We start from the raw sequence: 12,253 nt of genomic DNA, 5'->3' as shown, positions 1-12,253 counted from the left end.
CAATAGATGAACGACTTGGCGACAGCATGTCCTTTGTTTACAAATGAGATCCGCACCAAACAGGGTAGTGTGAACGCAGACCAAATCAAACAATGTATCATTTTCACATTTGGTCCACCAGAAAGTCCGGACTATCCCTGGACTTTCAGATGTGAACACACCCTTATATTTCAACTTGCTATCGCTTTCTGCTTTGCATGTCCTTGTGCGCGCACCTACTTGAAACTTCTCACATGCACCTTCCATCTGTCCGACCACGCCCACCTCTGACCGGCTTATAGCCCAGGTGTGGCGGTCAACTCCCCCTTCCACATTTTTTTTTTTTCTTTTTTAAACTTTATTTTTTAGCGTTTATCGCTTTTCTGGTCAAGCATGACCGACAGATGTAGAGTGAAACGGGAGAGAGAGCAGGGGAAGACATTAGGCAAATGACGGCGAGTCCGGGAATCGAACTCTGAGTCAACCAGGTCCGTGACGCAGCACGGTATTACGCGACGCAGCGCGGTACATGGTGTGCTACTGGAGCACCCCTCCTTTCCTAATTTTTCAACTAAACGAATTGCTCACAGTCCTTCGGCAGTATTGGAAATATAGAGTTTTGGTTAGTTAGTTAGGTAAGAGCTGTAAGGATATTCCACGAAGTCCTTTTTTCAGGACTTCCCCGGCGCGTTCAGAAAGGGAAGCGCTTGGGGTACCGCTGCTCGTTATGGAGTTTTTCCTAGCAGACCGGCAATTCCTCGTCGAAGGACTGCCGGTATGCTATGGCGCGGCCGGTGGAAAGGCTTTTGAGCGTGCTCCCCTCCAAATGCCGTTTTACCCCGCGTGGCGTGATAGGGTTAATTGCAGGCTGGACATGGCGGAGCGCGTCATCAAGAGAGGCGCGTCAGAGGGAATCCCAGAGCAGTGGGGTTCCCTGGGCCCCGCCCTCGCCAGGTACAGAGAGAGCATGCGACATGTAGCCAGAAACTGATGTGTCTGCGTATCATGCTTGTTTGTTTACAAAAGTGTGAGACCGCTCTATGAAAGGACCGGCAGTTTTGTGTTAAAACGGTCATTCGTCCCGAGTGTCGCGTGCGCTCTGACTGGACATTTCTACGTGTAAACATCGGCGCCGACAGGCCAAGCTGACGCCGCCGCTGGGCGTGTGTCATTTGGACGTGTTTTGTGGAGAGCCGTCCAGAAGAGCTTGGCGCCTTCATCCAAGAAAAAGAGGAGCGTGACCAGTGGCAGGTGTACATCAGAAGCCCCAGGTGTGTGTGTGCGTGCATTAGGGATGGGTACCGAAACTAAACACGTCGGTACTACCGAGTATCGAATCAAGTGAGAAACCGATTTTTTTTTTTTTTTTTTTTTTTATAACTTTTTTCTTTTTATGTCAACGTTCACACGCACAATATATGCTTACCTAGGATTTGACTTGATTCAACAACAAAGCAGTCGGAGCAATGACAAGCCGAAAACTGTCGAAATTGTAGTTATTTGAAGTTTGGATTTTTTTTTACGACTGAGGTAGGTAAATTAAATTTCTTGAGACTAAAGTACCGAAAAAAGGTACCGTTGGGTACCGGTATCGATTCACAGGTACCAGTACCGGTATCGGTTGAAATGTGAAAGGTACCGGATGGGTACCGAATTCGGTACTTTTGAGGTACCGAACCGAAACACGTCGGTACTACCGAGTATCGAATCAAGTGAGAAACCGAAAAAAAAGAAAAGAAAAAGAAAAAAAACTTTTTTTATTAAAGGGGAACTATCTTATAAATGGCCTTTTTGAGTGTTTAGCATTGTTTCCTAGCTATGTGAACTTATATTAATATGATCTATGTCTAAAAATTCTCATATTGGCGCATTCTTCCAATTCTCCTCTCACAATATTCACCCTCACTGAACTGAGTCGTTTGAAAATGTGCCTATATGTGATGTCATATAGTCACTGCTGCATGTTAATGTTCAGGCGAAGACGACGCTCCGAAGTGGTTTAGGAGCCCAGGCTCAAAACAGCTCGAGATCTTGAGGTAGAAAAATGCTGTTTTTGAGGACTTGATTAGAAATACAAAACAATGAATACAAAAAATATATATATTACAGAGGTGTTCCATAGACTCACAGGAATTGTGTAAAAGTGCCCAAATAGTGAAAGAAATAGTAAAATAGTTCCACCACGATTACCTTTTCTTTTCTCCTAGGGGTTGAAAAGCTAGGTGGTAGGCATTTCTGTATGTCTTTTTATCAACAGGGTTTTTAACTGACTTGTATAGTAGGTTTGTCCAGTGACCCCCCCACCGTCCTATTATTATTGTAATATGATTTTAACCCGCTGCCTCCTGGCGTTTAGCCCGGAGAACTGCGAGCGGTGCCTATAGTTTCATCTTTTCTATTGAAGACTTGGAACTGGCGTTACACGTGGTGGGGGTCCTTGAACCTAATCATGTGTGTTGTGATATGACATTTTTAGTCATCTCCCCCATGGGAATATGCCTGATATGTTGCCCGACAGAGGGACGCCATGTTACCTCTCCTGTGTGGAGGTAAAATGGTGGCATGTATTATGCCTTTTTCATCAGCGGGTCTTTTTTCTGACTGTCTGATGTGCTAGATTGGTTCACTGTCTCTATTATTTATAATGAGATTGAAGCCGCTGTTTCCTGTGGCGTTCAGCCCGGAGGCATGCGGACGGTGCTTGGTCCCATTTTTTCAAATTGGACCGGCGTTATACCTAGGGGGGTCCTTACAATCTATGTTGTGATATGACGTTCAGTCTTCTCCCTCGGGAGAAGGCCTGATGTGATGAGCCAAGTTGGACCCCGTGTTGCCACTCCCGCTGGGACGGTAGGTAGTGACATTTTGTATGTCTCTCGGCTCATCGAGTTTTTAACCTACCGAGTCTGTTCGTACATCTTGTGATATGATACTGTCTGGAGAGAGAAAGCTCTCCAAGGGAGTGTTTTCTTTTTCAAGCGAGGCAGAGCCTGGTGTTGAACATGGTAGCAAGTGTAGCTCAGGTTTCACTTGTATGTTAAACGGGGGAGGGACGTCGCTACGTGTACGTGGAAGTCCCGCCCAGGCAGGATGGCCTGTCACCGTGTTCGGCGCCTGGGCTGTATTTACATATCTGTATTTGCATATCTGGGCTTTTCATGAGGGGGGTTCCCTGCTATTCGCGGGCAGATATATGCGGATCCTCGCTAGCTCTGGCGTTAGCAACCAGGGGGTTCAGACCCATGCCACGCATGTCTCCCGATCGGTTGATTTTACGTGGAGACATAGTGAAGGTTCCCATCCTCAGCCCCTCCTCCTGCTGAAAAGGGGGATGATGTCTGCCCATGCTGTGGCCTAGCTCGTCGTCCGAATATACGGAGGAAGAACGCATGGTGGTACTGTGCTATGTTTTTCCCCCGACTCATGTGTGGTTGGATAGCGAGTGGAGTTTTTAGTCTGAGTTCCACATCTCTGATTGTTCTTAACAGTTGTGTGTATGGAGCGTGCGGTGTGGTACCCGTTCTCCAATCTGTTAAGTTAAGAATGGAAAAGTAATTTTCAATTGATTAGTCAATCATTGATGTGGGACCTCGGCCACTGGGTTGTGTCACATCTCGCGTGGCGGACTTTGCAGACTCCCCTTGAATGTAGGGTGCCGGGCCAATACGGTGGGGGGTAGTGGGCTTATTTCTGCCCCCCTACAGCCTAACGTGTTGGTAGTTGGAAGTCAGTGCTTCCGGGTTCCGAGTGTTTGTCAACACTGCCGTTAGGAACCGGACACGCCCCCGGATCTGGCATGAAACAGCGTTTTCTATGCGTACAGATGGGGAAGAGTTTTTTTTTAAATAGGTTACCCTCTCCCAGGCAGACGGTTGAGCTTTGCTCTTACTAAGGTATTGGTCAGCCTGTAGGTCCCTGTAACCCCTGGGGGGCTCTGTGAGAGGTCTGGTTAGACGCGGCCGGAGACCCCCAAGGGAGGGTAACGGAACAGGCCTGTGGTCACGGGGGGGTCCCCCACCAGTGGGTGGGCCAGTGGAATGCTGCTCTCGGGCGGTCAGTCCCTCTAGCGCCCCTGTGACTTGCGGCCAAAACGCACGACCCCTGTCTGTTTTTACGGGCGGCAGCTGCGTTGGGGGACACAGGACTCATCCTGGCCGCGCCGGGCGGGGTCAGTCTTAACCTAGTGTCCACCAGGTGTCAGCCATGCTCTGCTGTGCTGGTCACCTGTAGGCCCCAGCATTCCTAGGAAGCTCACTGGCGGCTGCTTCGGCAAGCCTGGCTCGGAGCTTCCGGTGTAAGAATGGGCGGGGCAGACTTACCGTCACAGGGGGGGTTCACCCGGCGGGTGGGCCGCGGCGGAGCTGTTTCGGACAGCTGGCCCCCGTGGCACCCTCTGTGACTCATCGGTCAAGCGCGTGCGCACTCCCTCTCTCGTGGGGGGGGGGGGGGGGGGGGGGGTAGGACGCATGGTGAGATTTTGCGCATGATCTACTCACTTTGTGTGTTTTTGGGTAACAGCGTCCCACTACGCATGGTCGGAGCCCTGCCCTCCGCTCCTCATTAGAATTAAATGTCAGTCTCTACCTTAGTGAGAACGTTGGCACTGGGAAGAGGAAGCTAGTTTTTCAAAGTCTGGGTTGTAGGAGCAGGTTGCAAGCCTCAGGCAGTCCACAAGATGGTCATCTGTCATTGTGTTTCTGTACTTGGACTTGATGATCTTCATGTGAGAGAAAGCAGACTCGCACAGGTAGGTTGATCCAAAAAATGCTGTTAAGTTCATGGCACATCTCCTGAGGTTGGGGTACTTCTCAGGCAGCAGTAGCTCCCAGAACTCTGCCTTCATCCCTTGTGTTGCCCTGGCTTTAATCTCAATGGGCCTCATTCAACAATACTCTCTTATTATTTTTCTTATATTCTTGCTTACCTGTCTGTTAAGAGAACAATAAGAAAAGCCGTTCTTAACACTTTGAGCGCCAGCCGTGTTTTCCTTTTTACCCCATTGAATGCCACCATCCACGGCCAATGTTAACGTTAATATCGCCTAATCTATGTTTTAAATTATGGCTATGTGTCTAATCTGCCCGTCGCTTATCAAAGAATCATTTTCCAGTCAACATTGTCAAGGCAGATTGTATTTTTATCGCTTCATTTCCGTTTGATAGCATTTTGAAAATCACCCGTTTTCGGGGAAAAAACAACCCATGCCTATGATAATCGCCTTTTACTGGAATATTCCAGAACGTTGTCATTTGTCGGCCTATTTATGAATCGTTTTCAAATAAACGCTAGATGATCGATAGTATATGTGTGCGCACGCACGCTTGTGCCGTGCGCTGATAATCGCTGCTCTTATTTCCTCATGGCTTTTACAGTCAAAACAGCCATATCACATATCACATAAACGCTTATATATCCACATTAGTATTCACCTCCACTGCCTGTGTCACACAGAATGAAGGGGGAGATGCATTCAGATAGCCAACAATTTCTCCACCATTTTTCATCATATTGCAACACCGTTTTTTGCAAGACGTTCACAGAAAGGTAGAGAAACTAACTGCGTTCTGTTTTATGGCAATAACGTTCAGGTTTGTGGGAAATAATCCCAAAAAATAAGAGAAATTAAAAAGTAAATCCAGAAGTCAGATGATTGACAGGGGCTGGTGTGAGCTGGGTAGGGTAGTTTTTCGAAATTTGAAAGCCCTGAGTCTCTTCCTTCAAAAGACTACACTCACTTTTGGCTGTGCCACTTCCTCCTGTCAATATGCGCCGGTTTCCGACTCAATGCCCTAAGATTTCTATAATCTTATATTTCACTAATAACAGTTAAAATAATTGGTAAACAAACGTAATGCTGAAAATATACACTTACTGTATATCTCGGGCTTAAGAGGTTAACCCTGTGAGGCCCAAATTAAAAAGAAATTAGCAACTTCAGAGGCCAGAGGGTGGGACATATAAACACATTTACTATCAAATAGCATTGTGAGGCTGAACAACAGGACCAATTGACTATACATGTGCTTAAAGGGGAACTATCTTATAAATGGCTTTTTTCAGTGTTTACCATTGTTTCTTAGACCAGTGATGCCGGTAACGCGTTACTAAGTAACGCGTTATTGTAATCTGATTACTTTCCCCCGAAAATAGTAATCTAACGCGTTAATCTTTAAAAGCCAGTAATCTGATTGCAGTTACTTGTCCAAGTGGCTGTGCATTACTATTTCGTTACTATCTCATCATAAATTCATAATGCAGGCGGAATGCAGTATTTTATTTCGTTTTCGACAGTCAAAAATACATTTTGAGCTGTTTTTCTTTTGGGAGTGACGTAGTGTGGCAGTGAAAGGGTTACACAAGAATGTGTCCCGCGGGCCGCGGCGTGACTGGACACTCTGTCTGTGAGTGACTCTGCTTTGGTACAATCACATTCCCCATCCACAGTCTGCGAATCAGAGGCAGAGTAGGGCGGGTCTTCACAGCACGTCATGTGACATATGCGCCAATCGTGTGACAGCAGGGCTCCGTCGTCGGAGAATTCCACCCCAAAACGCTTGGCAAAATTAAAAGTGAGTTTCTGTTCAGACTTTCATCCCAAAACGCTCGTCAGTCACTACTTCACGTTCATATGCGGAGGAAACAAAATACTGTCTACCGCTAAAAACAGCACATCCAATTGCATTGAAAGCATCTGGAATCACAACACTAGCCGACGCTTCGACTATGAATTGAAAATGGGGGACCCTGATGTAAACAAGACAAACGTCTTTCTCTGGTCTGCATCCCCTTAACAATTGTGTGTATTGAGCCGTACTGTATATTGTACCCATTCTGCAATCTGTTAAATAAAGTTTTCATTCATTCATTCATTCAGGTACAGGAGGACTCGGAGGCCAGCCAAACAGCAAAAGAGAGAGATTGTTTCTTTCCCTTTTGATTAATGTATATTTGATGGTGGCAGAGCAAAAGCTCTTATTTGCCAGATTTACAGTTAATTTACATGTTAAAGAGAGACTGATTGTATGTTTATAGAGAGACATTTATAAAAACAATTTAATAGTTACAGTTGATATAATTGAATAGTTCAGCCTGCATTTGTTAGATGTGAATGGATACACTGGTTTTGTAAAACCACTGGCTGGCTGCTCTAATGCTGTGAGCATCATAGACTGTTGCTTTACCATACTTGATGGTACAGAAGCTGAAGCACTAGTTTAACAATTTACGTTATGTGCAGAGAAACAAGTTAAAAACAATTTATGCACTTTCAATAAAGCGTTTAAAAAAAACGGTTGGGGGAACGACGACGACTTCGTAACCTAGTTACTTTCAAAGTAACTAAGTTACTCTGATAATCAAGTAATCAGTAAAGTAACTTGGATTACTTTTTAAAGGAGTAATCAATAATCAGTAATCGGATTACTTTTACAAGTAATCTGTGGCATCACTGATGTGGACTTATATTAATAGGATACGTCTCTAATTCTCATATTGGCGAATTCTTCCAATTCTCCTCTCACAATATTCACCCTCACTGAACTGAGTCATCTGAAAATGTGCATATCTGTGATGTCAGATATTTCTCAGCTGCATAATAATGTGGCAGTTGATGTGGCAGTTGGCACCAGGCCACACAGTGGTTGGAGCCCAGCCTCAAAACGGCTTAAGATCTTGAGGTAGAAAAATGCGTTTTTTAGTACTTGATTAGAAATACAAAACAATGCATTTAAAAAAAAAAAAAAACCTAGGTGTTCCATAGACTCACAGGAATTGTGTAAAAGTGCCCAAATAGTGAAAGAAATAGTAAAATAGTTCCCCTTTAACATTTTTTAAATAAACATTATTTTTTTAAATGGCTAAAAGTGATTTTGTAATTTTGCAACCGTGGGTCTCACAGGGTACTTTTAACCCTGTGAGGCCCAAATAAAAAAGACATTAGCAACTTCAGAGGCCAGAGGGTGAGACCTATAAACACATGAAGGGTGCCGTGACTGAAAAAAAAGTTGAGAAACGCTGGTATATGGTGTGGCTCTTTGTGGTACCACAGTAATTTTTGTGGCTCTTAGTCTCTGACTGGTTGGCCACCCCTGAGCTACTGGGTCCATTGTCTCCGAAAAGATTTGGTAGCTGTCATTTCTGCGCGTCTGTCTCCGACACCTGAGACTGAAAGTACTCAGCCCCTCCGACACAACTGTAGTTCTTTAAACGGGGACGGAAATGATACAGCCGGACAAGTTAACAATAATTAACACATTTACAAGTCGTATTTAAGTTTTGCAAATAAGGGAAACTGATAGAGAATATTTCAGAGCACTCAAATTGATTTATTTATTTGTTTCTCATGCAACGGAAGACGGCTTAGTTTCGCAATACATGCTAACTGCCTCTTCCATCTGCCCGTCTGTCCCACAGGTACTCGGAGCACACCCAGCTTCAGTCCCGGCAGCGCACAGTGCAGGAGGCCATCCAGAGCAAGCTGTCTGACCTGGACCAGTGGATCTCCCAGCATCAGGCAGCCTTCTCCAGCCTGGAGGCCACCCAGCTGGCCAGCCTGCTGCAGGACATTAGCAGCCCTATCGACCTGGGTGAGAGCCACAGGAGAGAGCCTGGGGAGCCCTTTCTAATTTTAGTTACCGTATACGGAGGACAGAGGAAAGTGACAGTTATCATTGGAGGGTCAAGGAAAGGGCACATAGTTTGAGATGGATCAATTCAAAGTTATTAGTCCATTGCATCATGTTTCTAAATAGCAATTTTACAGATTGGTGTGAATATTGACATGGAAGGTGTATTGATATATATATTTAACAGCCCTACTCATACCCTCTTGTCCAACCCCACAGGTCCTCCAAGCTACGTGCCAGCCACCGCCTTCCTGCAGAACGCTGGTCAGGCCCACCTGATTAGCCAGTGTGAGGGCCTGGAGGCGGAGGTGGGCTCCCTGCTGCAGCAGCGTCGCGGGGCTCTACGAGGCTGCCTGGAGCAGCTGCACAGCTACGCCACTGTGGCCCTGCTGTACCCGCGTGCCACTCTGCTGCGCCACAGGGCCCACCAGTGGAAGGCCTGGATGGAGGAACTGCTCCATGACATGACAGGGGAGCACTGCCAGCACATCTACAGGCAGTGAGTCCCAGCCACGGATAAGGCTTTTACTCCTAACTTTCCTTTCATTAGGAGTGTAACTAGGGTTGGGTACAGAGTGGTACCAGTGTCAACATGCTCATTGTTGCACAGACCCAATCACTAAATGAATTTTGGAGTAACTCATTTGGGTGCCACACCTTATGCATAATGACCATCAATCAGCCTTTAGTGGTCGGGAAAGTTACAGAGCACTTTTCTCATGTTTCTTTCCAAAACTAGCTTTAAATTGGAAATTCAGGGTTTGCTTGTTTAGATAAGGTGCTATCGATAACATTAAGCCACTAGATGTCGCACTAGAGCACCAGTGTGTCATTTATCCAATCAGGTTCATTCCACGTGGGGAAATGGGAAGTATGAATGAATGAAAACTGAATGAAAACTTTATTTAAAAGATTGCAGAATGGGTACAATACAGTACGGCTCAATACACACAATTGTTAAGGCGATGCAGACCAGAGAAAGACGTTTGTCTTGTTTATACAGGGCTGTGTTCTGAGTCCCCTCCTCTACTCCCTGTACACACATGACTGTGTGGCTCAGCGGAGCAACAACACAATCATCAAATTGGAGTTATACCCTTCTTGCTGTCTTGTCGCACAGAACTTGTAAGTCGCTTTGGATAAAAGCGTCAGCTAAATGACTAAATGTAAATGTAATGTAAATGTATATCAGGGTCCCCCATTTTCAATTCATAGTGACATTTATGACATACACAACATACATGACATTTATGGCATAGGGACATACATGACATACAGGTATTTAGTACTGTTACATTTGTAACATATACGATATGCAAATATACAGTACTGTTACCCATAGATCCTGACGGAGTATATTATGATGGGGAGGGGACTGTACATTAGGAGGGGGTGGGTGGGAGAGAAATATACATACGGTGGGGAGGAGTCTGTACATTAGGAGGGGGTGGGTGGGTGGGAGAGAAATATACATACGGTGGGGAGAGAATATATACATGCGGTGGGGAGGAGACTGTCTATTAGGAGGGGGTGGCGGGGTTTGGACATTTACGGTGGCCAGTTTCGAATTGCAGCCTCCCGTAGGTGCTCTTTAAGAGCGGTTTTGAATGTGGGTAGGGATTCACATTCCTTTACAGCTTTGGGTAGGGCGTTCCACATTGATGTGGCATAATTGCGAAACGTGTTTAGTCCCTTGTTTGAGCCGAATATGGGTTTAACATGATTTGTTGAGCTTCCTCTGGTGTTGTGGTCGTGGTATTCACTGACCTTTGGCAAGTATTTTGACATGTACATGGGTACCTTAGTCGTATAGTGTATCTTGTAGACCAGGCCCATTGCAAGTTGCTGTACTCTGACAACCTAGGCAAAGTGGGCAGGGGTGAGGTGGGTTCTAGGGGTAAGGTCAAGTAGAAGTCTGACCAGTTTGTTTTGTGATGTTTGTAATCTTGTTTTTAGCGCCTTTGGGGTGCTTTGGTACCATGAGGTGCAAGCATAGTCGTAGTACCCTTGAATGAGTCCTCCTGCCAGAGTCTTCAGGGTATTCTTGTTTACCAGAGAGGAGATCCGGTACAAGAATCTAGTTCGTTGGGTGACTTTTTTTTATTACCTTGGATGCCATTTTGTCACAGGAAAGATTTGCCTCTAGGATGGAACCTAGGTATGTAATTTCATCTTTCCTTGTGACAATATTGTCACCCATTGTAACTGAGAAGCCGTCGGTCTTGCTGAGTTTGTTATTTGATCCGAAGAGAATGGACTCTGTTTTACCCAGGTGTAATGATAGTTTGTTATCAGCGAGCCAGGTGCAGATTCTGCCGAGTTCTGAGCTGAGGGTTTTTTTCAACCTGTAACTTGTTCTTGTCAGAGACCAGCAGGGCTGAGTCGTCCGCGAACAAGAACAAGTTGCAGTCACAAGCTGACGACATGTCATTTGCATAAATTAGGAACAGTAGCGGTCCTAGTATGCTTCCTTGTGGAACACCACAGCTCACTGTGAGGGGGGGGGGGGATAGAGTACCATTTACCTCCACCATCTGTTCTCACCCCTCAAGGTAGGATTGCATCCAGCTCACTGATAAACTATCAAAACCAATAGTATAGCAATTTGCATACCGCCCCAACAGGTCCACGGAGGACGCCATAGCCCATGTGCTGCACACAGCAGCATTACACCTGGACAAGAGGCAGGGGAACTATGTGAGAATGCTATTCATCGACTACAGCTCAGCATTCAATACCATAGTCTCCTCCAAACTCATTGCCAAGCTCAGGGACCTGGGCTTGAACTATGACCTCTGCCAGTGGGTCTTGGACTTCCTGACAGGCAGACCCCAGGTGGTGAGAGCAGGCAACTGCACCTCCTCATCCATCACCCTCAACATAGGAGCCCCACAGGGCTGTGTTCTGAGTCCCCTCCTCTACTCCCTGTACACACATGACTGTGTGGCTCAGCGGAGCAACAACACAATCATCAAATTTGCTGACGAGACAGTAGTGGTGGGCCTGATCTCTGCAAACGACGAGAGGGCCTACCTGGAAGAGGTCAAGGTCCTGGCGGGATGGTGCCAGGAGAACAGACTCTCCCTGAACGTCAGCAAAACAAAGGAGATGATTGTGGACTTTAGGAGGTCGGGGGTCAAGGACTACAGCCCCCTCAGCATCGACGGGGCACCGGTTGAGAGAGTGAACAGTTTCAAGTACCTCAGAGCCCACATATCCGAGGACCTGACATGGACCACACACATTGACAGTGTTGTGAAGAAGGCACGACAACGCCTCTACTTCCTCAGGCGCCTAAGGAAGTTCCAAGTCAGTCAGAAGATCCTTAAGAACTTCTACTCATGTACAATAGAGAGCATCCTGACTGGCAACATCACCTCCTGGTTTGGGAATAGCACTGCACAAGACCGAAGCAGACTACAAAGAGTGACACGTTCAGCGGAACGCACAATTGGAGGGGGGCTTCCCACCCTCCAGAACATTTACAACAAGCGGTGCAGGGGCATGGCTAAGAGAATCATCAAGGACTCCAGCCACCCGAACAACTGCCTCTTTGAACTGCTGCGGTCAGGCAAGCGATACCGGAGTCTCAAGGCGAGCACAGAAAGACTCAGAAGAAGCTTCTATCCCCAGGCCATCAGGCTGCTCAA

General features: G+C 46.3%; 1 protein-coding gene across 2 annotated transcripts in view; it reads left to right on the top strand.

Moving 5' to 3' along the window:
* The window catches only part of smg1 (SMG1 nonsense mediated mRNA decay associated PI3K related kinase), a 474,356-nt gene that overhangs the window by 380,312 nt on the left and 81,791 nt on the right, over positions 1–12,253 (top strand). For both annotated transcript variants that reach the window (XM_084329910.1, XM_084329909.1), the window contains exons 47-48: positions 8,392–8,564; positions 8,823–9,102. In XM_084329910.1, coding sequence (XP_084186036.1) covers positions 8,392–8,564; positions 8,823–9,102 — 453 coding nt within the window. The remainder of the gene's footprint in view (positions 1–8,391; positions 8,565–8,822; positions 9,103–12,253) is intronic.

This window comes from Notolepis coatsorum (genome assembly GCF_963971535.1).
Source record: "Notolepis coatsorum genome assembly, chromosome: 14".
Classification (NCBI taxonomy): domain Eukaryota; kingdom Metazoa; phylum Chordata; class Actinopteri; order Aulopiformes; family Paralepididae; genus Notolepis; species Notolepis coatsorum.
This window is presented reverse-complemented; position numbering and strand designations above follow the sequence as displayed.